Here is a 27,557-nt window from a genome sequence, read left to right as displayed (position 1 = left end):
GTTAGTTGTGGAAGAAAATAAAAAGTATATCATCTCATAAAACAAAGGTCAATAACACTTCCCAGACATTCCAGGTCAGTTATCTTACACCTTAGCAAACTAACACATACATATTATTGTTTTTTCCTTTGGGGTTTATTTAAATGGCAGTTGTTAAAAAGACTTGTAAGGATTGTGTGTATATGTTTATTTGTAGGCTGTTGTTGAAAGAGCCAACTTCTTCAAGTAAACTTTTAGAAAAAAGTACTTGGTTTAACTTCAGTTGTGCTATGCTTGTGAAATATAAGTCATTTAATAACTACACTTGATGATTATGGTGCAGTTACTGATCATCTATAGAACATTCCATTCACTAAGGACTGCTGACAATCTATTGAAATTTTCCGTTTGTGATAAAAGTAAGGAAAAAGGTAATGAGTTTTGTATAAAGCTAATGTGTTCCATTTATTTATTTATTTATTTATTTATTTATTTATTTATGGTCTCACAGGCATGCAGAAGTTCCTGGGCAAGGAATCATACCTGAGCCACAGAGTGATAAATTGGGGTCCATAACCACTAGGCCACCAGGGAACTCCCTGCATCACTTTAAAAGACTGTCTCTTAGGTACAGTGTCCTTCCTAAATTTTGGGGTGTTAAGGTGTTCTCTCAAGAAATAAAAATATTAAACGTTTTAGTTTTTAATGCCCTTACTTGGTAAAGTGTACAGTTATCCACTCAGTGTCTGTCTCTTCTTCATCACTATCATTACTGTTATTATTCTTTTATGGCATATGGAGGTTCCCAGGCTATGGGGCAAATCAGAGCTACAGCTGCCGGCCTACGCCACAGCCACAGCAATCAGGATCTGAGCTGCTGCATTTTTGACCTACACCACAGCCCATGGCAATGCCAGATCCTTAATCCACTGAGGGAGGGTGGGGATGGATCCCACAACCTCATGGTTACTAGTCAGATTCATTTCCACTGCGCCACAATGGGAACTCCTGTCGTTATTATTCTTAACAATCCATTAAATTCAAAAGTTTGAGAAATACTGATCTAATGCCTCTCCCAGGCTCCGTGTTGTATGATAGCTAAACAGATAATTGACTAATTGTTAAAATATTTCTAGGAAAAATGACTCCGCCTAGTACATAAAAGTTTACACCAAATTAAGAGAACACAATGGACATTTTATGCTTAAAATCTTGTCTTCATTGCATAAACTACAAGTGAGAATAAATGAGGGTGTAGTGGGTTATAGTTGTCTGTGCTTTAAAATTTTCCAAGGGCTGACATCATCTCATCTCATTTACACAAACAACCCTATGAAGTAAGTAGGACATAGTCATTTGGGTTGCTCTCTGTCAAAGGAAAAAAATGTCTGTCCCAAAAGTAAGAATCAGGTGAATTATACACTGTATGTTTTTACAGCTGGAGACAAATTGGTAATGGGCCATTTAAAATTAACTTACTTGGTGTTCTGCTTATTTAAATCACTGTTTGACTTTACTACATGTTTTCATGTTAATTGGCCCAATTGGATAACCTAGCTAGAGGATGAAAACTTGTCATTTTAGTTTCAATCATGTGTAGTCTTATCATATAATTCTTAAATGTGCAATTTTTTTTTCTTCTGATAGTCACTGCACCAAGCACTTCAACCATTCTTTGTATTCACTGCTGTGGGCATTGATGTTTTATGACCTTATGAAATGAAAAGCCTATCTTGTTAAAAACAAACAACAAAAACACCACAATTAGCTGCATACATAAGCATTTTTTTTCCCCTAATTCCAGAACCCCTCTGTTTTCATATGGTTTCCGTATTGGCAAAAAAAAAAAAAAAAGCGAAAAGTTACCTTGCTAATTCCCTTGCTAGCAAGGTAATATAATTTAGCACATGTTCATGAGAAAATTGTCTAAGAAAATTTGTTCCCTGCTAGTTATTTTCAAGGCTGTGATAGTAACATTCTGCTCTTTAAAAGTTACACATTAGGTGATATGATTACATTTCAGGATTTTTTTTTGTAGGGCTGACTATTCAGCATTGTTAGATAAGAAAAAATTTTGAGTGAAAGATAAATGTGAGAAAAGATGCTTCTAATTGAACAAATGCTTTTTTTTTTTTTTTTAAGGGCTTGGATGTACTTCTGAAAGAGGTACAAGCTTTAGAGGGGAAATTATTTCATTAAAACCGTGATTTTACATTAAAAGAAACACGTATTCTCTGACACTTTATTTCAAATTCCTTAGCCCTTGGAAAGAGCCCACATTTGAAGGCGGGTCCAAGGCGTGCCAGAACAGTCTCCTCCCTCCACCCCCTTCCTCCTTTCCCAAGCGCAGAGGTCCCCTCCTCTGCAGACAACAGCTGCTAGATCCGAACGGGAGGAGTGCTTTTTGCATTCCTGGCTGCCTGCTTGGGCTGCTGAAGGGGCTGCTGCCTTCTACCAGGAGAAGAAAAGGATCTCAAATCTTCCGGATCACTTCCTCTCGTAGGAAACTATTGAGCACAGGTAAGAAAGAAAAATCATTCCTCTTTATTTGGAAACCTAGGCACGGCGATTAGAGGTACAGAAGCTAGAAAAGCGATTGAGAGGCATTTAAGTCCTCTGACATCACCATGATGGGCAACTAGTCAGTAACAGCATAAGGAACGTAGCAGGGTCAAGAGTAAAACTTTTTTTCTCTTTCAGCCAGCCTTGGAGAGTATCATTTCAGAGCAAATGTTCTCAAACTTTTTGGTCTCTTGGCCTCTTAGTACTTCTAAAATTATTTAGGATCCTGAAGAATTTTTTTGTTTCTCTAGGTTATTTACTGTATTATTATCATTTAGTATTTATGAGTAATTTAATATTATTATTAGAAATTAAAACTAAGAAATGGAAAAAATAGTGACCTATTAATTTATTTTAAGATAACAATGAGCACATAACATGTTGGCATAAAGACATTTTAAATTGTGGATAACTATGTATTCCCCAAAAATACATTTGAGGAATGACATTTTCATCTTACAAGTCTCTTTAATGTCCCGCTTAGTAGAAGAGAGCTGCTTTCTCACCTGCTTCTGTCTGTGCAGTAGCTCACAGAAGGTAGCCCCTGGTAAACTCTACTGCACATTCTTGAGAAAATGAGAGTGGAAAATGGCAGATTGCATCTTAGAATTATTGTGAAAATCGCTTTGACCTCATGAATCCCCAAGAATTGCTGCTTCAGAATGAGATAAATAAGCTTCTCTTTAAAGAGAGTCTCAACTCTGAACCCACTATTTTATTTTATTTTTATTTTTATTTCAAATTTTTATTTTTTTAATTTATTTATTTTTGTCTTTTTGCCATTTCTTGAGCCGCTCCCGCAGCATATGGAGGTTCCCAGGCTAGGGGTCTAATCGGAGCTGTAGCTGCCGACCTACGCCAGAGCCACAGCAACGCAGGATCCGAGCCGCATCTGCGACCTACACCACAGCTCACGGCAACGCCGGATCATTAATCCACTGAGCAAGTGGCAGGGATCGAATGCACATCCTCATGGTTCCTAGTCGGATTTGTTAACCACTGCGCCACGACGGGAACTCCTGAATCCACTATTTTAAAAGCAAACTAAACAATTGCCAAAGGTCGATCATCTTGATGGAATCTGCATCAGCACCCTTAGACTGGGCTACATTGGCCATATTAGAATTCTGCAGGAGAATTTTATTTCACAACAAGGAAAGGGCTGACTAAATATTTCCATTTTGAAGTATAAATAATAAAAATTAAGACACTTCATCTTTTTGCCTATATCTAGCTATCTCAAGTTCTATGAAATCTTCCTTCAAAATATCTTTTTAAATCTGGCTTGTCCGTAATATCCCTCCATGAATATTATGAACTCATATGTGAATTCTGACAATGAATTCTTATTATACAGTTCTATAGCCTGTCTCTAATCCTTTTCATAATGCCCTTGCAACTCAGTAACCTGCTTTCCTATTGCCTGTGAAATTAAATACAAACTCCGATGTAACTTTCAAAGCCCTCCTTATCTAACTCCACCCTCCCTTGTGTTCACTGCAGAATAGCAGGCTTCCACTACTGTCAAAAACTAGTTCCATTCAGTCCAACCCTTGCAACATTGTGTTTATCACATAAATGCTCTTCTACGTTCTTCTGTATTCAAGTTTTAAGCATTCAAGATTAAATTCAGTTCTCCTTTTCCCACAAGCCTATTCCAGAAGTTCTATTTTGCCTTTTCTTTTTTTGTTGTTGTTGTTTTTTTTTGTTTGTTTGTTTTTTGCCTTTTTCTAGGGCCGCTCCCGCGGCACATGGAGGTTCCCAGGCTAGGGGTCTAATCGGAGCTGTAGCCACCGGCCTATGCCACAGCCACAGCAAGGACAGATCCTTAATGCACTGAGCAAGACCAGGGATTGAACCCGAAACCTCATGGTTCCTAGTCGGATTCGTTAACCACTGCACCACGACGGGAACTCCCATTTTGGCTTTTCACTTTGAGTTGGTTTTAGCAGTGGTTTATATACATCTTTTATCATTAGCTATTTACCTAAAAAATTGTACCTGCGTCTTCTTCCACGCCCACATACTTACTGTCATAGGATGGCAGAATTTGAAGGACAAAATGACTTATAGAACTGAAATCTTGATCTTGTTACTGTCCGGCTGACTACCTACTTGATTTTAGGAAATTAGGTTGTATGCTTCCTCTTTTCATCCAATACCTATCCCACAGAATTGAAATTCCAACAGCAAGGATAAACATAATCATAATTGCTTTTCAAGTTCAAGGCATTTTTATTTTTAATCTAATGGTATCTTTTTTTAAACTCCCAGTGGCTTAACAAAGCTGGTTATATAATAAATATTCAATCAACATGTACTATTTTAGAATTGAGGAAGTAGTTACTAGGGCATTTGCCACATATAAATGGTTCTCTCTTTGCAGCCTTAACTAGAATGCTAGAGCTGGAAAAAAAAAAAAAAAAAAAAAAAAGCTTAAATGTTGACTATTCAACTCTCTCTTGTCCAAATGAAAAATTAAATGACTTGCCACAGAAAAGACCGGGCACATATGGTTCAATCTCCATCATGATTTTCTACTGTTCACTAGCCTCTGGCTAGTTTCCAAGGCTTGTATAACTAAAACTTTTTTTTGTTGTAAAGAACCAATTATGACTTCATACTGCTGAGAGGATCTCTCTGGGGTGGTTTATAACTTTTTTAAGTCAGTAATCTCAGAATCTTAGATGAAATAGTCAAAACATTTTTATCCAAGGGGAGCTATAATTTTCATAGATCAAAGAAAGCAAAGAAACATGGATGAGAAGAGAGGAAAATCGGGGTGGGGGTGGGGAGGAAGAAGAGCACAATACTTGTAATGATAGATATATTGAGATCTAGCAAAAAACAATGGTAAGGAAACAATTCAAAATAAACACTCTCATGAAATAAAAAACTAAAGAAACTACTGGAAAAAAAGAAAGAATATTAGAGAAATTCTTTTTTTTTTTTTTTGTCCTCTTTTTATGGCTGTACCTGTGGCATATGGAAGTTCCCAGGCTAGGGGTTAAATCAGCGCTGCAGCTGAGGCCTATGCCATCTGAGCTGCATCTATGACCTATGACACATTTTGCAGCAACACCAATCCTCAACCCCTGAGTGAGGCCAGGAATCAAACCTGTATCCTCACAGAGACAACGTTGGGTCCTTAACCTGCTGAGCCACTACGGGAACTCCTATTTTTTTGAAATCTGTTTTCATATGTCCCTCATTTCTCTTCTCTTTCTCATTGGTTTTCAGATGGGAATGAAAGTTTTAAGACAGAAAAAATTTCTGCAAGTCCCTTTACACACTGTTGTCATGGCAACAAGGTTTATCATAGCAAACAATTACTTAGTTAACATTTATTGAGCTCTTGCGTGAATAAGTTCTTTCCAGGTGTTAAAGATTCAAAAAACAAAGGACAGAGCTCCCCTCATGGTGCAGCAGAAATGAACCTGACTAGGAACTATGGGGTTTGGGCTTTGATCCTCGCCTCGATCAGTGGGTTAAGGATCTGGCGTTGCTGTGAGCTGTGGTGTAGATCAAAGACACAGCTCAGATCTGGCATTGCTGTGGCTGTGGCGTAGATTGGCAGCTACAGCTCCGATTAGACCCCTAGCCTGGGAACCTCCATATGTTGTGGGCATGGCCCTAAAAAGACAAAAATAAATAAATAAATAAATAAATAAATAATAAAAACAAAGAACAATTCACTGTCATAAAAAAAAACCTCAGATTGAACCTGGGCAGACCTATTTGTAACCAAAATAATTTTAATTCAATGCAATAAGAGCCATCATGAACAGAAGGAGAAGGATGTGGGCACTAAGGAGAGAGAGTGACTAGCTAGGCATGGAGGAGTCAGGGAGGTTTTCCTAGAGGAAATATTTGATCTGTGACATAAAGGATAGAGGATAAAGAAGGGTTCCTCAGATTAAAAAAAAAAAAAGCAGGGTGAGTTCCCTGGAGGTCTAGTTGTTAGGATTCTGTGCTTTCATTGCTGCAGCCTGGGCTCAATTCCTGGTCTGGGAACTGAGATCCCACATCAAGCTGCTGGCATGCCTTGGCCAAAAATAATAATAATAATTAAAAATTTAATAAAATGAAGAAAGGAGTTCTCTTGGTGTCTCAGTGGGTTAAGGATCTGGCAGGCATTGTCACTACTATAGCTCCAGTCACTGCTGTGGCACAGGTTCAATCCCTGGCCCAGGAACTTCTGCATGCTGTGGGTGTGGCCAAAAAATAAAGTAAAATACAATAAAATGAGGGAAGATATGACACTTAAAAAAACAAGTCAGAGAAAGTTCCTGGCCTGGCAGGGGCAATAACTCTAACTACATTCCCTATTCAGGGAAAGTCTGGAAGCAAGAAAATCAGGTAGAGGAATACTAAAATAGAAGATAGCAGAAGTAGCAAGGGCTAAATTTAAAGTAGTTCTGGTGACGATGGAGAGGAGATACCAAATTCCACAGACATTTCTGAGTTATAAGCAATAGGTTTTGTTTTATTTTGTTTTTTGTCTTTTTGCCTTTTCTAGGGCTGTTCCCCGGGGATATGGAGATTCCCAGGCTAGGGGTCTAATCAGAGCTGTAGCCGCCAACCTACGCCACAGCCACAGTAATTCGGGATCCAAGCCATGTCTGCAACCTACACCACAGCTCACAGCAACACCGGATCCTTCACCCACTGAGCAATGCCAGGGATCAAACCCACAACCTCATGGTTCCTAGTCGGATTTGTTTCCATTGAGCCAAAATGGAAACTCCCTGTTGTTTGGTTTTGGTTTTGGTTTTTAGGGCTGCACCTGCAGCATATGGAATTTCCCAGACTAGGGGTCGAATCAGAGCTACAGCTGCCGGCCTACACCACAGCCATAGCAACGCTACATCCAAGCCGCATCTGTAACCTACACCACAGCTCACAGAACTGTGAACACTGGATCCTTAACCCACTGAGCAGGACCAGGGATCAAACCCACATCCTCATGAATATTAGTCGGTTCATTGTCACTGAGCCGCAATGGGAACTCCAAACTACAGTATTTTTGAGACAAGGGAGGATTAGACAAAGAAGTTGCAAAGAACCCCCAGGTTTCATTTTGCGACAGGTTATTTGGATGTGTTTTAGAAAATAATTCATGAGTATATCTTAGTTGGGACTATGGATCTGAAGCCAGAAATTGAAATTTGCATGTTATATATCCCCTGATAATGGCCACCCTCTCTCTTCATTTTATAGCTAAACTTTCTAAAAAAATAGTTTATATTCACTTTCTTTGCTTTTTTTCATCCCAGTCTGTCCTAGATCTTTGTCCACCTGCCTTCTGTTAGCTCCACTTTACCTAAACTGTTCTACTGATACCAAAACTTCCTGATTGCCAAATTCAATGAACAAGTTTAAGCTTGTATCTAAATTAATGGACTCTACGCTTCTGATTTCAAGCAGATCCTCCTTGAAGCTCCTTTATTTGTTTTTTTTTTTTTTTTACTTCTGTGATACTTATCGCTTAGATATGCAAAACTGAATTATTTTCCATTCAAACCTGTCTTTTTTTCTTTTCTCTTGTTTTCTGTTTTTTTTTTTTTTTTTTTTTCTTCTGTCTCTCTCTTTTAGAGCCACCCCTGCAGCATATGGAAATTCCCAGGCCAGGGATCAAATTGGAGCTGTAGCTGCCAGCCTATGCCACAGCCACAGCCACGCCAGATCCGAGCTGTGTCTAATACCTACACCACAGTTCATGACAATGCCAGATCCTTAACCCACTGAGCAAGGCCAGGGATTGAACCCGAAACCTCATGGTTCCTAGTCGGATTTGTTAACCACTGTGCCACAACGAAACCCAGAGTGAGCTTTTTGAAACATAAACTTGACCATATCTTTCTCCAACTGAAATTAAGTCAGTACTTTCTCAGAAAAGAAAATGCAAATGCTTTAACCTACTTAAAGCTTTTATGGTCTGATTCCCCTTTACAAGCTCTTGTCAAACTTGACTACATTGCAAGTTGCATTTTATGTGAATTGAACCAGGCAGAATTGAACTAATTTAATATAAAAATAATAATATCATTTTATAGGCGAATGGAAATATGTGTACTCCAAATTAAATATTTATCTAGAATGACAATTTCAAAGCTGGTAGGCCAAGTGAGTTATGAACTGTTGATATATTGCCACATGGAAGTGTCTCATACCTGGTAGAAATATATGCTTTCATGTCAGTATACTGTAACTTAGCTATTCTTTAAGTGTCTCAGAAGCTCTTAACACACACCTGTTATTGTGGTATAATTTTTTACATCTATTACTATTGTAACTTACTTTTTTTTCATTTATTCATTCATTCGATCCCCATTGATCAGATATTTACTACCAGTCAGGCACAATTCTAAGCACTTGAAATACAAAACTGAACCTAACAGAGGTTCTTTCTCTCATGGAACTTATGTTCTAGCAAGGCGAAAAATAATAAAATAATAAAGAATGTGGAGTTCCTGTCCTGGCTCAGTGGTTAACGAACCCGACTGGCATCCATGAGGACACGGGTTCAATCCCTGGCCTCCCTCAGTGGGTTAAGGATCTGGCATTGCCGTGAACTGTGGTGTAAGTTGCAGACGCAGCTAGGGTCCTGCGTTGCTATGGCTGTGGCTGTGGCATAGGCCAGCAGCTACAGCTCCGATTTGACCTCTAGCCTAGAAACCTCCATATGCGGCCCTAATAAGCAAAAAAGAAAGAAAAATGTGAGGCCAGATTTTTATGAAATTGTCAAAAAGGTATAATTTTTCTTTGGTAATTTCAGCCATTTATTTTTAGTATCCTCCTCCCCACCCCTGCCTCTGTCATGATGCCTTTTCTTCAAGGCACTTGCATATTCCAAAAGCTCATTCTTTCTCTCTCTGGCTTTTTTATTTTAACAATATTTATAGAGAACCACATATATAAAGAACCATGTGGTTCTCTATAAATATTATTTAAATTAAAAAATAAATTTAAAAGCATATGTATATTGTGTATGTGTATATATATATGCATATGTTTGTATATGCATGTATGTTGTATATGAACTGAATCTAAATAAAAAACTTAAATAGCAACCAAATGGAGAGACAATTCAAGATAGAGGCCTAGGAAGATCCTGAACTCACCTCCTGCCACAGACAACAGATCTACAGCTACATATGGATCAGCTCCCTCTAAAAAAAGACCTAAAAATTAGCTGAAACCCCCTCCACCAAGGATAAAAGACCCACACTCAGATGGGTAGGAGAGGCAGAGATCTGGTCTCACCAAAAACCCCATCCGTGGTGCTGCAACCCAGTCGGGAGGGATATCACAATACAAAGCTGCTGCCTGAAGAGCAAGAGGTCATTGCCTACATCAGGTACCCCAGCCCTGGAAACTGCACCAAAAAGATGAGCCACCAAAACATCTGGCTTTGAAAACCAATGGGCTTCACCTCAAGGAGAACCATAAGGCTGTAGGAAACACTGATTCCGCTCTTAAAGGGCTTGTGTGGTGACTCACTCACCACAGGACGCCTCCCAAAAATAGTTTGAAAAGCACCCGGGGAGTTCCCATCGTGGCTCAGCGGAAACAAATCCGACTAGTATCCATGAGGATGTGGGTTCAATCCCTGGACTCACTCAGTGGGTCCGGGGTCCAGCATTGCCATGAGCTGTGGTGTAGGTTGCAGACACGGCAGATTCTGAGTTGCTGTGGCTGTGGTGCAGGCTGGCAGCTGTAGCTCCAATTCGACCCCTAGCCTGGGAACCTCCATATGTTGTGGGTATGGCCCTAAATTTAAAAAAGAAAAGCACCCAGACAATACGTGAAGGAGATCGTGTGCTAGGAGCCTTTTAAGACTCTCCATGGACAGAGGCACTGGCCAGTACGTCTTTGTCCTTCCCTCTGATCTGCCAATATTGGTGGGCACACTGCACCCCCACACTGCTCTTATGGGCCTGCCAAGGCCAGGCAGCTGTGCATGGCCCATATGCAGGATGCTCCTTGAACACTCTCTCTCTGTCTCTCTCTCTCTCTCTCTTTTTTTTTTTTTTTTTTTTTTTTTTGTGGCATATGGAAGTTTCCAGGCTAGGGGTCAAACCAGAGCTGTAGCTGCCGACCTACACCACAGCCACAACACCAGATCTGAGCCACCTGCGACCTACACCACAGCTCACGGCAACACCGGATCCTTAACCCACTGAGTGAGGCTAGCAATCAAACCTACATCCTCATGGATCCTAATCTGGTTTGTTTCCACTGAGCCACAATGGGAAGTCTGCTCCTTGAACTCTTGGCTCTGGTGGTCAGAGAAATTGCATTTCTTATCCTCATGGGTCTGAAACAATCAGATGGACAGTTCTTGGCACACTACTACCCTCAGAGTACTGCACAGGACTGAAACGTACCTGCAGTCTCCCTGTGAAAAAGGACTAGTTGTTTGTTCCGGAGCTTCAGCCTGAGGGACGTGCTTCAGGTTTATCACACATCCAGAGGCTACAGAGTGCTCTCCAGGGAACACTCTGTGATCTCTCCCTCTAGAATACTCACAGTCTTGAAATACCCTCAGCAATTGCAACCTATCAAGAATAAATCAAGTTGCATAGAAAATCACAAAGGATGAGTGACAACCAAGACCTAGGGCAAGGTTAAATAATAAGGTTCATCATCTACATAAAGCCATTCCTTCAAAACTGGGAGAACTAGCTGTTTTGCTTAATACATAAAAACAGAGAGTCAAGGAGTTCCCGTCGTGGCGCAGTGGTTAACGAATCCGACTAGGAACCATGAGGTTGCGGGTTCGGTCCCTGCCCTTGCTCAGTGGGTTAACGATCTGGCGTTGCCGTGAGCTGTGGTGTAGGTTGCAGACGCGGCTCGGATCCCGCGTTGCTGTGGCTCTGGTGTAGGCCGGTGGTTACAGCTCCGATTCAACCCCTAGCCTGGGAACCTCCATATGCCGCGGGAGAGGCCCAAGAAATAGCAAAAAGACAAAAAAAAAAAAAAAAAAAAAAAAAAAAAAAAAAAAAAATCTTCAACAAAGTATAGAGTGAATGAACCTCAACATAATAAAGGTCATATATGACAAGCCCACGGCTAACATCATCCTCGACAGCAAAAAGCTTCTGGCTTAAGATCAGGAACAAGACAAGAATACCCACTAGTGCCACTTAAATTCAACACAGTATGAGAACACAGTATGCCACTCTTATTCAACACAGCTGGGGCAGTTAGGCAGGAAAAAGAAACAGAAGGCATCCAAATTGGAAAGGAAGAAGTAAAACTGTCACTGTTTGCAGACAACGTAATTTTATATATAGAAAACCCTAAAGACTGCATTAAAAAAACTGTTGGAACTGGGAGCTCCCATTGTCATTCAGTGGGTTAAAGATCCTGCATTGCCTTGAGTGGCATTGTAATTCTCAGACACAGCTGGGATCTGCCGTGGCTGTGGCTGTGGCTGTGGCTGTGGCGTAGGCCAGCAGCTGAAGCTCTGATTTGCTCCCTAGCCGAGGAACCGCCATATGCTGTGGGTACGGCCCTAAATTAAAAAAAAAAAAAAAATGCTGCTCAGAGAGAAAGTGGGCCATCAGATGCCAGAGCCCTTCAGCCTCCTCCCACCCACTCCCAGGCAGAAACCATTTCATTATTTCTTCACTTTTAGTGCTTTGAGAATGAAGTCACGAATCTTCAATCACTCACTTGCAAGATCCCACTGGCTGTTAAGACAGAGATAGAATCAGTTCCTAATTAGAGGACAGGATTAGGTGTGTTGCTGGCACCCTATACATACATTGATAATATATGTATATTTCCCCAAAAATACTAAAACAATAAATCAGTTCAATAGTGGACCATTTATCCACCCTTTATAACACTATTTAATGAGAAAATGCTTTCTAGATTCCAAATATCTATTGGGTCCCAAGAGAACATTTGAACATGTGTATTGATAAACTGAAGACTCCTGGCATTTTTAAATGTCCAGAGCAGGAGTTCCCATCATGGCGCAGCGGAAATGAATCCAATTAGGAACCATGAGGTTGTGGGTTCGATCCCTGGCCTCGCTCAGTGGGTTAAGGATCTGGCGTTGCCTTGAGCTGTGGTGTAGGTGGCAGACCCAGCTCGGATCTGGCTTTGCCATGGTTGTGGTGTAGGCTGGCGGCTACAGCTCCAATTCGACCCCTAGCCTGGGAATCTCCATATGCCGCAGGTGCCGCCCTAAAAAGAAAAAAAGAAAGAAAAAAAAAGTCTAGAATGTTCTTCAGCATGCTGGACTTCTGAAATTAGAGGTGGACAGTAAGTGGTAAAAGATACCTTTTGTGTAAAAGGAATAATCACTACTTTTTAACAAATGACTCTGCTTTCATTAGGAATAAAGATGGCTGCTGAACCGGAAGACAATTGCATCAGCTTTGTGGAAATGAAGTTTATTAACAATACACTTTACTTTGTAGGTAAGTCCAAAACATTAGACCAAATACAGGGTTTAGATCCATGTTTTCAACTAGAAAAGATGTTATAAGGCAAACTATTAAGTGATTCTTTTCTGTCACCAAATTCCATTGAAATACTGACACATTTCTCTGGAAATATATGTATATATTTAGTCTCTAGAGCTTAGCCATAATATGTCCAAGGACCCAGGACCCAATCCTACCACATGTCCTGGCACTTTAGGTAGTAGTAACCCACTGACAAGGTGGCTCCTGGTGCATGTCATGAAAATCCCATGAAACTAGATACATTCGAGTAATACAATTTCCCAAAGCAAATTGCAAATTACATAAGAGATGTGAATCTAGAGAGATTTTGTTTTTATCTTTTTAGGGCCACTCCCGAGGCATATGGAGGTGCCCAGGCTAGGGGTCGAATAGGAGCTATAGCCGCCAGCCTACACCACAGCCACAGCAACACTGGACCCGAGCCTCATCTGTGACCCGCACCACAACTCACAGCAACGCCGGATCCTTAACCCACTGAGTGAGGCCAGGGATTGAACCTGTGTCCTCATGGATGCCAGTCGGGTTCATTAACCGCTGAGCCATGACAGGAACTCCAAGAGAGATTTTTAAAAAGTGATTTTAAATCTAGAGTTCTGTGAGTTATACCATTTTATATAAATATATTTGACAAATAAAACATACTCTTGAAAATCAGCAATGTCTTTTAATCGTTAGGTAAAAACTGACACGCTGAAGAGGGTGAAGTGAAAAGATAGAAAAAAACAACAAATAAAACCACGTGTGAGTGATTCACTGAATTAACTAGACCTGGAGCTGCTCCAATTTGTTACATTTTTCTTATGATTTTATAAAATTTTGTGTTATTTTCCCTACTGTAGACAAAAGCCATCCCCAGATATTTTCAAAGTTGTATTTTCTCTAGTGGTATTACCTACTAAGGAACATGCTATATGGGGCAGAGTGAGTGTGAAAAGAAGTTATGATGACCTGAATTTTATTTTAGCTGTAGACTATGAGTCCTTTTATCAAATTTTTATCAAATTTTATCAAATTTTTTCAAAACCAGTTTCCTCTTTGACATTATGATTGATGTAAATTTTAATATATTCACTTAAGGAACCTTAAAATTACATTTTAAAAAAGTTTTCTATGTTACCTAAGACTGTAAAATAGATTTATTTTATTCTTGTACTCAAAAAATATAGTTTGATTACTTTTTTAGTATTCTTTGTAATATATTTATATATGTCATTACTCATAATGTTCTGACATGTAATGTTATTATGTTTCTGTTTTAACCAAAGATCTTCTGATCTATGAAAATTTTAATTTATTAAAATAATAAATGTACTTTAAATAAATGTAACTTTAACCCCCCCCAAAAAAAAAACAGATTCTTGTGGTTAATCTTTCCTTGGGCAGTTTTGTTTCCTTTGAAAGCTTCATAGGAAGTTCTCAGGTGACTTTCCATTGAAGCAATAAATTTAAAGAGTGAAATCTGTCACTTCATAAAATTTCTTTTTAGCTACAAGTTTAGATTTATAAACCTTAGGCTTAGGTTTTTTAATCTAACATACCTGAGAACACCATTTTATGGAACCTTTTGGATGATTACATAATATTTTTATGGAGGCCCACAAAGGCCATCGCTGGTAAGACAGGGGTAAAGAATGCAGAGGAGAAGAAAAGAGTCATGAAAGGGCAGGGTGAGAGGAAATTCTCAGTTGAAATATAGAATTTAACATATTTTTTCTCTTTTTTTCCCCTTTAGCTGAAAACGATGGTAAAGTATAAATTTATTGATTTCTCTTTCTTTAACAAATAAATAGCGACTTGAATAAGCACCCCACAGGCACATCCATATCAGCATTCTCATCTGAGAGAAACGGGTACCAATCTATTTAGAAGCTAATATTCCCTCAAAGGGATGTGACTCAGTAGCACTGCTTTGGAATAAAGATGACCATAAGGGATACAAAAAAGAATTTCTAAGAAAATATGCTTTTCTACACCTTAGGAATTTCTCAGGTATTAGAATCTACAAAATAGATGCTGCCTGCCTGTTATGTAGACCCTGAGGTTAGCAGAAAGTCATGGATTCTCTTGAGTACATAGAAAAAGGGGATTGAACCATGAGAATTGTTGTCCCAAATCAGGAACATCTTTCTTCAACCCTCATCTCAGAAATGCTCTGGGAAGAAGCTGGGAGACGCCCAAGGTGCAGAGAATTCTGGATGGGCAGGTAGAGGAAACATACCTATAAGGTTGAGTCACGAACTCTTCTTAAGTGTATGTAGCTACACCTTGTCCTGGCATTCAAGGAGGATCGTAACCATATATAGCCTGTGATCCTCTAACAGACCCTTAGTTTGTTTGTTTGTTTGTTTTGGGGGGTTTTTTTTTAGGGCCGCACTTGTGGCACATGGAGATTCCCAGGCTAGAGGTCTAGTCGGAGCTACACCTGCCAGACTATGCCACAGCCACAGCAACACTGGATCCTTAGCCCACTGAGCAAGGCCAGGGATCAAACCTGCATCTTCATGAATACTAGTCAGATTCATTTCTGCTGAGCCAGAACGGAAACTCCCTCATCATGTTTCTTAAACATTTTTTTAATTCAGTAAATGTGGGCATCTGTAGTTCCGGCACTATGATAAGCATTATCATACAATGGTGAACAAAAAATACTTCCTATAAGAGAGAAGCAGGCACATTAGGAAGGCAGCTGGAATGTGGCAAGTTAAGTTTTGGAAAGGCCCAGGATGCTATGGGAGTATATAGTAGGGCACTTAATTTAGCCAATAGATTCTGGGAGGATATTTTTAAGGAGGGACAGAATTGAAGAGCAAATAGGAATTTAAGAGAAGGTATTCTGGCCAGAGAGAAGAAAACATGCAAAAATCAAGATAGGAAAGAAAGCATGGCATAAATAAGGAATTAAGAGTAATTCACAATGAGAGTAGAGTGGGAGTAGGAAAATGATGAGAGAAGAATGATAAATAGGGTGCAGATCAAGAAGGTTCTCTTATTCCAAGATATGGAATCTGGACCTTATCTTTAGAGTAGTGGGGATTCCTTAAGCACAATATGTATGATCTAGGAAGGATTAGTTTGCTGTAACAAAGAGATCCAAAGACTAGGATTTCCCATCGTGGCTCAGCAGTAATGAACCTGACTGGTAGCCATGAGGATTCAGTTTCAATCCCTGGCCTTGCTCAGTGGGTTAAGGATCTGGCATTGCTGTGAGCTGTGGCGTACATCAGACACAGCTTGGATGCCGCATTGCTGTAGCTGTGGCTGTGGCATAGGCTGGCAGCTGCAGCTCCAATTTGACCCCTAGTCTGGCACCTTCCATATGCCACAGGTGTAGCCCTAAAAAGAAAAAAAAAGAGAGAAAAAGAAAAATTTTAAATAAAAATTAAAAATCTAAAAAGAGAATTGATATGGGGGCAAAAAAGAAGGGATACTAATTAAGAGGCTATTGTTGTTGTCCCTAAAAGAAATGATGGTGGCATGAGTTAAGGGAGGCATAGTGGAGTGCCACTAAAGAGCTGTGAGTGGACTTTAGAAATACTTGGAAGAATCAACAGGACATGGATTTGGAAGAGGATAGAAAGAAAGAGAAGAGATTATACCTACATTTTTTTCACGTACGCAACTTGTACCATTCAACAAAATAAGGAACACAGCAGGAAGAACAGAGTAAAGAGGTTTGCAGGGCAAAGAGGAAGATAGATGATGATAATTTTGGATCTTGTCTATGGGACATCTCAGTGGAGATGTCCAGTAGATTATTGGACAGACGGTTCTGAACTCAGGAAAAAAAATTGGGGCTGGATATATGGGAGTAGAAGACGTATGCAAAAAACAAAAATGGCATCTGAGCTATAGGGATAAAATGACAAATCAAAGAAGTATGTAGAGTGAGAAATAAAAGCCAAGGAGTAAATTCTGATGAATACTTACATTTAAAGGATTCAGTAGAAAGAGAAGCTAATGAGAACAGAGCAGAGTAACCAAAGAGGAAGAAAAACAAGGAGAATGCCCCAATGCCAAAGAACTCTAGGAGAGCCCTTCAAGATGGAGATAATAGGCACTGTGTTAAATTTTGCACTTGAAAATCAAGAGCCAGAAAGCATCTATTACATTGAGCAACAAGGAGTTTGATGATCTCCGTGAAAGCAGTTTGAAGAAGAAATGGAAGCAGAGGCAGATTACACTGAGTAAAAGGGCGAATGGAAAGTAAGGAAATGATACACACAGTTCTTGCCAGAAGCTCAGCTATTAAAAGGAGGAAAGAAGACCAGCTTCAGAGTGGGATTCAGTTGGTGGAAGTGTTTTAAATCTCAAATGAAAAGCATTATATTTTTCTGATTGTACAAATAATGTGCTTAAAAATGCTTATTATAAATAATTCAGGTAACAAAGATAAGAAAATGAGGAAAAATAACACATGAAAATATGAAAATAACCCTCCAATTTCATTGCTATCATTTTGATATCATATGTGTGTATACACATATAAGTATATAAAATACCTCACTAAGCTTCTTTTTCTCATTCAATACACATGGACTGCTTCCCATCTTTCCATGACAATAAATAATTACAATTATGTTAAATTAAATTCATAATAATCCATAGTAAGCTCATATCAAAATTGACTTGATCAGTTCCCAAATGATTCGTCACTTAACTAACTTGTTTCCAGTTTGCTATTATTGAAGTGCTTCCACAAGCAAGAAAGGGGATGATTGATAAATCAAGGTTTCGTTCAAAGTACATGCACAGCATAGATGGGGCTAGCCTTAGGATAGCAGAAGGGGCACCTTTTCCACATTTCCCTTGGGAACCAGAGGGTTAGAGGAAATAATGGGTGATGTCACAGTTAAGTTTCTAAGTGGAGTAGCGGGAAATCATTTGCTGAAAGTGAATGCAGAGGTGACGATGTAGAGAGCTCCTAAGGAGAGTGAGGAAGGTTTGAAATTGCAGGTGCAGACCCTGGAAGAGAGTGCTGAACTAGAAAAGGAAAGAAGTATTGACAAGTGATGTGTTTGTTATGGCAGCAATTTGCACATTTGAAGAATTGTTTACCAACAGTACACTCAGCAGCCAGGTTTAGAGTTTTGTAGGAGAAAGGCAAATGAGTTCGGAATTTAAGATCCTGGCAAAAGAGTAGATACAAATGATGAGCTATGAGATTCAGACTGCACAAAAAGGAAGGGGAAACAGGAAGAGGTTAGGTAGGGCGAAAATACGAGTCAGGCGGACTCGGTAAAGTGGAAGGGAAGCATGAGAAAACTAAAAGGATGGGAGAGTGTGGTCCAACATTTGAATTTAAGATTTCAGAAGTAGGAGTTCCCTTCATGGCTCAGCAGTTAACAAACCCGACTAGGACCCATGAGGATGCGAGTTCAATTCCTGGCCTTGCTCAGTGGGTTAAGGATCCAGTGTTGCCATGAGCTGTGGTGTGGGTCACACACTTGGCTCGGATCTGGCATTGCTGTGGCTATAGGGTAGGCCGGTAACTGTAGCTCCAATTCAACCCCTAGCGTGGGAACTTCCATATGCCGAGGGTGCAGCCCTAAAAAAAAAAAAAAAAAAATTTCAGAAGTAGAGTAATTCTAAGTGATAATGAAAATCAGGGTGTGCCCCTGGAAGTGGGTTAAAAAACACTGTGCAACACTACTTTTGCTTCTATAAAAAAAAGATTGTTGATTGTTATTGAAAACTGAAACAAACAGCATACCTATTTGTAAATTTAAGGGAAAAAATCTTATTTTTTAACGAGATTTAATGTGCATTGTAGAAGACCTGGAATCGGATTACTTTGGCAAGCTTGAACCTAAACTCTCAATCATACGAAATCTGAACGACCAAGTCCTTTTCATTAACCAGGGACATCAAGCCGTGTTTGAGGATATGCCTGATTCTGACTGTTCAGGTATTTATGTATATATGTATATATACATTCGTAAACATGGAAATGATTAGCTACCTCTTCCCATTCCATTTAACTGCCTGCATTTTCTATGATAGACCTAACTTACATGAAAAGCCATAGTAGTAATAATTTCACTTATAGGAAACTTTATAGGGTATCCATATATTTTAGGTGGGCTGAAAAATTGATACAATAAAGACAGTGCTAGGGGTCATGCTACTTTGAGCCTACATTTGGAACCTACATTTGGATCCTCAATCCCTTCTCTGTACTTGCATTAACTATACAAGATCTCCATTGAGGATTTCCCATTATGGCTCAGCGCTTAACGAATCTGACTAGCATCCATGAGGACACATGTTCAATCCCTGGCCTCGATCAGTGAGTTAAGGATCCAGTGTTGCCGTGAGCTGTGGTGTAGGTCGAGGATAGGGCTCAGATCCTGTGTTGCTGCGGCTGTGGTATAGGCCAGCAGCTACAGCTCCAATTTGACCCCTAGCCTGGGAACCTCCATATGCCATGAGTGTGGCCCTAAAAAAGAATAATAAATTAAATTAAATTAAATTAAAAAATCTCCATTGAGTTGGATCCTTAATACCTGCTGGTCATACTGAAATTGCTGATAAGATTTTCAGAACTCAAAATTAAATATAAATGTACAGGCATTTCAAATAAGTCTCTCTTCCACCAGAAATTTAGAGTGTCTTTGAAAATGATTAAGCTTACTATGCCTTCCAAGTTATGAATTCCAAATATCAGTTTAGGCAGAGTTGAAAGAATAAATGGTTCCCTCCTGAAAAAGTACTGTACTTTTACCTTAACAGATAGAGCTTAATATTCTATTTAGCATTTAAAAGTTAAAGAGACGAGTTCCCATTGTGGCTCAGCAGGTTAAGAACCCTGTTGGTATCCATGAGGACTCGGATTCAATCCCTGGCCTCACTTAGCGGGTTAAGGATCCTGAGTTGCCACAAGCTGCAGCAGTGTAGGTCATGGATGTGGCTCGGATCTGGTGTTCCTGTGGCTGTGGTTCCATTTAGATCCCTAGCCTGGGAACCTCCATATGCTATGGGTGCAGCCCTAAAAAGATGATAAATAAATAAAAGTTAAAGACAAATCTTTCAGAATTCCAAATATCTCCAAAACACTCAAAAAGTTGCTACGTTTGTATTATAAAACATATTTAAATGTGTTTTAAAGAATGTATGAGGAGGGAGTTCCCATTGTGGCTCAGTGGGCTAAGAACCAAACATGGTGTCCATGAGTCTGTGGGTTTAATCCCTGGCCTCGAGCAGTGGGTTAAGGATCCAGCATTACCGTGAGCTGCAGTATAGGTCACAGATGCAGCTCAGATCCTGCATTGCTGTGGTTTTGGGGTAGGCCAGCAGCTGCAGTTCCAATTCAACCCCTAAACCAGGAACTTCCATATGCAGCAGGTGCAGCCCTAAAAACAAAGAAAAGAAAAAAGAATGTGTGAGGAGTTGCCCGGTAGCTCAGTGGCTTAAAGATCCAATGTTGTCACTGCTATGGCTCCAGTCACCACTGTGGTGTGGGTTTGATCCCTGGCCCAAGAATTTCCACATGCTGTGAGCACTGCAAAAAAAAAAGAGAATGTGTGAGTCACTGTGTAGTTTCTTTCTGCCAACTAGCTGTATCTCAGAGTGTGGGATTGGTAATGGACCTATTAAAGATAATTCTTTGGCTGATTTCCATAAATGCTTATTTGAAAAAATTCTTCTAACTAGTGTTCTGATTTATAAATGTTTATTTCAGATAATGCACCTCAGACCGTATTTATTATATATATGTATAAAGATAGCCTCACTAGAGGTCTGGCAGTAACCATCTCTGTGCAGTGTAAGAAAATGTCTACTCTCTCCTGTAAGAACAAAACTCTTTCCTTTAAGGTAAGACTGAACCTTAATTTGTCTTAGTCATATTTTCATGCAAAATTAGAAAAAAAGCCCCCATCCAGCCTTTTGTCTAGAACAAGAACAGTAAGAAGTAGAGAACCATTAAAAAGGGTAGCTACTAAAAAATTGTCAAGCTCTTGCATTTACTGTAGTAGCATGGTTTTTCTGAGCCTGCCATAGGGAGGAAAGGGCACAACACTAGTTTCATAACCTAAGTGTTCTGAATAATCAATCTATAAAAGTACAGAATAAGTATATTATCATATTTAAGAATTGCATGTGACTTTCCAGAATAAGTCCTGCTGTACAGAATGAAGTTAATCATTCTTCTCTACTTTGTAAATTATGATAGTAATATTTTAATCCATAATTGTTTTGTTCCTGCTTCTAAGTTTTGGCTACAACCTTCAGCTTTCAGGTGATGTAGGTTGTTTTTAGTGTTAATCTAAGTGAAAAAACACTAATAGGATCAGTTCTAAAAGCAATGGTATAATGTATCTCAAAGTCAGGTATAAATTATTTCTGGCCACTGCTTTTTTCTCTGTTCTTCATCATTATTTTTGTCTATTGCTTTCCATTATTATCAAATAACCATTAGACTATAGATATGGGTTGACCCAGAAAACTCTCCTCCCCAATGAGAGCAGTCAGGGATGCTCACAAATTGGCATTTCTCAAAGGTGAATCCCACGTCATGAAGACTTTCTGAATGGGGATTTGTCAATAAAGAATTGCAGTGAAGGGAGTTTTTGTCATGGCTCAGTGGTTAACGAATCTAATTAGCATCCATGAGAACACAGGTTTGATCCCTGGTCTTGCTCAGTGGGTTAGGGATCCATTGTTGCCATGAGCTGTGGTATAGGCTGGCAGCTACAACTCTGATTTGACCCCTAGCCTGGGAAGCTTCATATGCCTCGGGTGCAGCCCTTAAAAAAAAAAAAAAGGAGGTCACCCAGTTCTCACCGAAAATTAGAGTATGACCTTAGTAGACGTGCCAAGGAGCAACTTGGAAGGGAGGAAAAATCCACTCTAAAGTGTAATCCAAGTAAGATCAGTGTGTTTGTAACAAATAGAGCCTCCAAACAAATCCCTTAGCTATCCCCTTCCATGCAGAGTGCCACCCTTTCTGGTGACGATTTGGAGTCCTACTCCCTGGCAACATGCAGGAAGCTCGGTTATTGTCATGGTTTTAGAGGCCTAGGGGGTGGGCAGGCAGAGTGGAGAGAACTAGGCATGTTATTACTTAGCAACAAAATTGGAAGGGACAGTGGGAGATGGTCAAGCTCGAGCCATGTGGGATAGAAGAAAACTAATTCAGCTCCAAAGACATAGTCAGAAACTGGGGAAGGCCTGATCTATATGTAAGTGGATTCTTATTGAGAGACTGGGGAGAGTGTTACGAAGATGAAATAATGCTCGGCAAATAGTAGAATGGGAGAAGTAGTTTATACTGTCATTAATTTAAGACTCATACTTAATTGATAAAATATGAAGATCAAGGAGTTCCCATCGTGGCTCAGCGATAACGAACCCAACTCGTGTCCACGAGGACTGGGGTTTGATCCCTGGCCTCGTTCACTGGGTTAAAGATCCAGTGTTGCCATGAGCTGTCGTGTAGGTCGCAGACGCGGCTCAGATCCTGCATTGCTGTGGCTGTGGCCAGCAACTGCAGCTCCAATTCAACCCCTAGCCTGGCAACTTCTGTATGTCCCATGTGTAGCCCTAAAAAGAAGAAGAAGAAGAAGAAAGATAGGGAATCAGCATTTGACCTCCCAGGAAGGGCCCAGCCAATAGACATACTACTTTCAGGATAGAAATTCAGGACTAGTGTGGGACTGGAGTGCTTGGCAGGAAAGCATGAAAGGCTGGTGTCTAAGCCCTTATAGCAGGGATGTAAAGGACCTGGTCTTAGAACAAGTAATGGGTCTCTGTATAGCCAGTTTTAGTGCTAGGATCCGCTTAAGGAAGCAGCTGAGATTCCTGCCATTTCCTCCTCCTCTCTCAGTTGGCTCACAACCTGGAGTTCCCTAGGCCTATGGGTGGAAGTCATCAATGTCTTTAGCTGTGAAGACAGGAACTTATATTAGCCTAAAGAGGCTGCAGTCTTTGCTGGAACTCTGCTTCATCTTGAGCAGATGTGAACTCCACTTGAAGGGAGGGGAGAGAAGGAAATCATCTGATGGATACGGCGGGAAAAACTAGAGGCCTGAATGTGCATTCTATGGTGAAAAAAGCCAGAGTGGACAGGAGAGTGGAAGATTAGAAATTAAGAGGGAGAAGAGATCAGTATGCCTATATTCAGAGATTTTTTTCCTTACTCTTGAGAATATAAACTTCTTTAGTTCCATGCAGTAATATTTTTCAAAATAAATCACATGTATTCAAAGTGGTCATGTCCTAAAACACTTAAGTCATTTTTTTTCTCTATAGGAAATGAGTCCTCCTGATAATATTGATGATGAAGGAAATGACATCATATTCTTTCAGAGAAGTGTTCCTGGACATGATGATAAGATACAGTTTGAGTCTTCATTGTACAAAGGATACTTTCTAGCTTGTAAAAAAGAGAACGACCTTTTCAAACTCATTTTGAAAGAAAAGGATGAATGTGGAGATAAATCTATAATGTTCACTGTTCAAAACAAGAACTAGATATTAAAACTGCATGGTTTGAACTTTCTGGGTTTTTTTCCTTTCAGAAAGGTTATATGAGTTTGAATCTATAGATATAATGAGGAAATAAAATGAATAATGGTCTCAAAAGATACCACTAAGAAATGAATAGTAAGCTTTCACAAAATTGATTTCCGGAGTTCCCGTCGTGGCGCAGTGGTTAACGAATCCGACGAGGAACCATGAGGTTGCGGGTTCGGTCCCTGCCCTTGCTCAGTGGGTTAACGATCCGGCGTTGCCGTGAGCTGTGGTGTAGGTTGCAGACGCGGCTCGGATCCCACGTTGCTGTGGCTCTGGCGTAGGCCAGTGGCTACAGCTCCGATTCAACCCCTAGCCTGGGAACCTCCATATGCCGCGGGAGCGGCCCAAGAAATAGCAACAACAACAACAACAACAACAACAACAAAAGACAAAAAGTCAAAAAAAAAAAAAAAAAAAAAAAAAAAAAAAAATTGATTTCCCCTTGTCCAGGTGAATAAAATATTTGTATAATGTAAAAAGAATGCCTAGTTTAGAAACACATTCTACAGTGTTAATTGGAACAGAGATTATATTCAGTAGAAGTGTTTTGAAACTTTTGGGTTATTGATCCTAATAATGAATTAGGACATTTAAATTTTCTAGTTTTTAGGAGAATAATTAAAACTATAAAGATTTTACAAAGATACCATTTCACTTGGCTCCTTTTTGCATTTCTTCCAAAGCCAGGATATCTTTAAAAGTCAGATTGATCTTGAATCCAGCAATGTATTAAAGGGTTATATGCTCTGATCAAGTCCCATTCAATCCAGGAATACAAAGATGGTTTAATATTCTAAAATCTATTAATGTAATACACCATATTAATAGAATAAAGGATAAAAACCCATAGTCATCTCAATAAATACAGAAAAAAGCATTCAACAAAATCCAGTTCATAATAAAAATTCTTAGCAAACTTGAAAGAGAATTTCTTCAATGTGATGAAGGGCATCTATGAAAAACTTATGCTAACATCATACTTAATGATAAAAAATAATAATAACAATGCAAGAATTTTAGCTCTTACAACTCCTGTTCAACATCATCTGGTGGTTCTAGCTAGTAAAAATCACAGGATAAATAAAGGCATTCAGATTAGAAAGGAAAAAGTAAAACTGTCATATTTGCAGACAACATGATTCTAAATGTAGAAGATCCTAAGGAATATACACACATGTGCCCACAAACCCTTATTAAAATTAATAAGTGAGTTCACTGAGATTGCAAAATACAACATTAACAAAAATAAATTGTATTTCTATATACGAGAATGAACAATCTAAGACAAACATAAGAAAATTTCATTCACAATAGAATTAAAATGAATAAAATAGGAATAAATTTAGCAAAAGAAGTGCAAGTTTCGAACACTGAAAAGTTCAAAACATTGGGGAGGAAAATTAAATACGATCTAAATGAATTTAGAGACCCTTCACATTCACTGATTGGAAGGCTCAGTATTGTTAAGATGGCAGTTCTCTCCAAATGAATCTATAGGTTCAACTCAATAGCCAACGAAATTCCACCAGGCTTTTTTGCAGACATTGACAAGAAATACCTAAAATGTATATGAAAATCCAACACAGAATAGCCAATAATTTTTGAAAAAGAACAAAGCTAGATAACTTTCATTTCCTAATCTTAAAACTTTATATAAGCTGCAGTAATCAGAACAACTTTGTATTGACATGAGGATAAACATATAACTCAGTGGAACAGATTTGAGAGTCCACAAATAAATCCTTATATTTATGACCAATAAATGTGGGGGGGGTTGTCTTTTCTTTCTTTTTCTTTTTTTTTTTTTTTTTTTGGTCTTTTTAGGGCCTCACCCACAGCATATGGAGGTTCCCAGGCTAGGGGTCGAATCGGAGCTGCAGCTGCCAGCCACAGCCACAGCCACAGCCGTGTGGGATCCGAGCCTCATCTGCAACCCACACCACAGCTCACAGCAACGCCAGATCCTAAACCCACTGAGCAAGACCAGGGATTGAACCCGAAACCTCATGGTTCCTAGTCGATTTGTTTCCACTGCGCCATGATGGGAATTCCCAATTAATGTTGGACAAAGGCAATTTAGTAGAAAAGGAGAGTTTTCAACAAATGATGCTGGCACAATTGAATATCCACACACACGCACAAAAAAAAACTAACAAAATAGATGAACGAGACCCTTACCTCAAACTATATACAAAAATTAATTCAAAATCGATCAGAGACATTAACGTAAGAGCTGAAGTTGTAAAAACATTAGAATAAAAAAAAAAAAGGAGAAAATGTCAAGACCTTGGGTGAGGCAAAACATTTTTTAGACAAACTCCAAGAAACATTATCCATAAAAGAAAAAAATGTAATAAATTGGACTTGATCAAAATTCAAAAATTGGAAGTTAAAATTGGATGAAGGGTACAAGGAAACTCTGTACTATCTTTGTAACTTCTTAATCTTTAACTATTTCAGCTTTTTTTGGTAGGGGGCTGCACTCAAGGCATATGGAAATTCTCAGGCTAGGGGTCAAATTGGAACTGCAGCTGCCAGCCTACACCACAGCCACAGCAACACCAGATCCGAGCCATATCTTCAACCAACACCACAGCTCATGGCAACACCGGATCCTTAACCCCCTGATCGAGGCCAAGGACCGTACCCACATCCTTATGGATACTAGTTGGGTCATTTCCAGTGAGCCACAGTGGGAACTCCCTAAGTATTTCAAATGTTAAAATTAAAAAAAAATAAACCCTTTTACTCAAAAGATATCATTAAGAAAATAAGACACAGAGAAAATACTTGTAAAGCACATATATGGCAAAAAATTAGTATCCAGAAATAGAGAGAACTCTTACAACTCAATAAGAACACAATCCAATTTTTTTTTTTTTTTTTTTTTTTTTGCTTTTTAGGGCCACAGTTCCCAGGCTAGGGGTCTAATCAGAGCTGTAGCCGCCAGCCTACACCACAGCCACAGCCACGTGGGATCTGAGCCACCTCTGTGAACTACACCACAGCTCACAGCAATGCCGGATCCCTAACCCACTGAGCGAGGCTAGGGATCAAACCCACATCCTAATGGATCCTAGTCAGGTTCGTTAACTGCTGAGCCAGAAAGGAACTCTAGACAATCCAATTTTTAAATGAGCATTAAGATTTGAAATCTCCAAGAAAGTACAAATGGCTAATAAGCACATGAAATGATGCTTAACATCATCAGTTATTAGGGAAATGCAAATTAAGACTACAATAAGATACCACTTCATATCCACCAGGGTAGCTATGATGGAAACCACAGTCAAAGGAGGGGCAAATTAGGGGTATGGGATTAAGAGGTACAAAGTACTATGTATAAAATATATAAGCAACAAGGATATATTGTATAGCACAGGGAATTACAGCCACTATCTTATACTAACTTTAATGGAGATAATCTATAAAAATACTGACTCACTATGCTGTACAATTGAAACTCATACAATACTTTAGATCAACTTGTCTTATTTATTTATTTATTGTCTTTTTGCCTTTTCTAGGGCCAGTCCCTCAGCATATGGAGGTTCCCAGGCTAGGGGTCTAATCGGAACTGCTGCCCACCCGCCTACGCCAGAGCCACAGCAACTCGGGATCCGAGCCGAGTCTTCAACCTACACCACAGCTCACGGCAATACCGGATCCTTAACCCACTGAGCAGGGCCAGGGGCCGAACCCACAACCTCATGGTTCCTGGTCAGATTTGTTAACCACTGCGCCACAACGGGAACTCCTAGATCAACTTGTTTTAAAAAAAGACAATAACAAGTGTTGACAAGGATGTGGAAAAAGAGGAATTCTCATACATTTCTGGCAGGAATATAGAGTAATACTCTCACTCTGGAAAAAAATTTGCAGTCTCTTAAAAGGTTGAATATGGGAGTTCCCATCGTGGCACAGCGGAAACGAATCCGACTGGGAACCATGAGGTTGTGGGTTTGATCCCTGGCCTTGCCCAGTGTGTTAGGGATCCAGCGTTGCCGTGAGCTGTGGTGT

At 39.5% G+C, this 27,557-nt stretch overlaps 1 protein-coding gene across 3 annotated transcripts; it reads left to right on the top strand.

Annotated features, from left to right (window-relative positions):
• IL18 (interleukin 18) lies at positions 2,282–23,581 on the top strand. 3 transcript variants are annotated; one of them, XM_005667326.2, is made up of 6 exons: positions 2,282–2,499; positions 12,894–12,977; positions 14,758–14,769; positions 18,796–18,930; positions 20,704–20,837; positions 23,274–23,518. In XM_005667326.2, the coding sequence occupies exons 2-6, from the start codon at positions 12,902–12,904 to the stop codon at positions 23,493–23,495; spliced, it is 579 nt and encodes a 192-aa protein (XP_005667383.1). In that variant the 5' UTR covers positions 2,282–2,499; positions 12,894–12,901; the 3' UTR covers positions 23,496–23,518. The 3 variants fall into 3 exon arrangements, with proteins under 3 accessions (XP_005667383.1, XP_005667384.1, NP_999162.1); XM_005667327.2 differs by having other exon boundaries at positions 2,308–2,499; positions 18,799–18,930; NM_213997.1 differs by lacking the exon at positions 2,282–2,499 and having other exon boundaries at positions 12,902–12,977; positions 23,274–23,581.

The sequence above is a fragment of the Sus scrofa genome, chromosome 9, assembly GCF_000003025.6.
Source record: "Sus scrofa isolate TJ Tabasco breed Duroc chromosome 9, Sscrofa11.1, whole genome shotgun sequence".
Taxonomy (NCBI): Eukaryota; Metazoa; Chordata; class Mammalia; order Artiodactyla; family Suidae; genus Sus; species Sus scrofa.
The sequence above is the reverse complement of the archived record's forward strand: the minus strand, read 5'-3'. Positions and strand labels throughout refer to the sequence as shown.

Bases quoted from the DNA above. Each gene is read 5' to 3' on its own strand.
- IL18 (NM_213997.1), top strand. From the start codon at position 12,902: ATGGCTGCTGAACCGGAAGACAATTGCATCAGCTTTGTGGAAATGAAG. The intron at 18,931-20,703 runs GTATTTATGTAT...TGTTTATTTCAG, and splicing joins GCCTGATTCTGACTGTTCAG to ATAATGCACCTCAGACCGTA. The intron at 20,838-23,273 runs GTAAGACTGAAC...TTTTCTCTATAG, and splicing joins ACAAAACTCTTTCCTTTAAG to GAAATGAGTCCTCCTGATAA.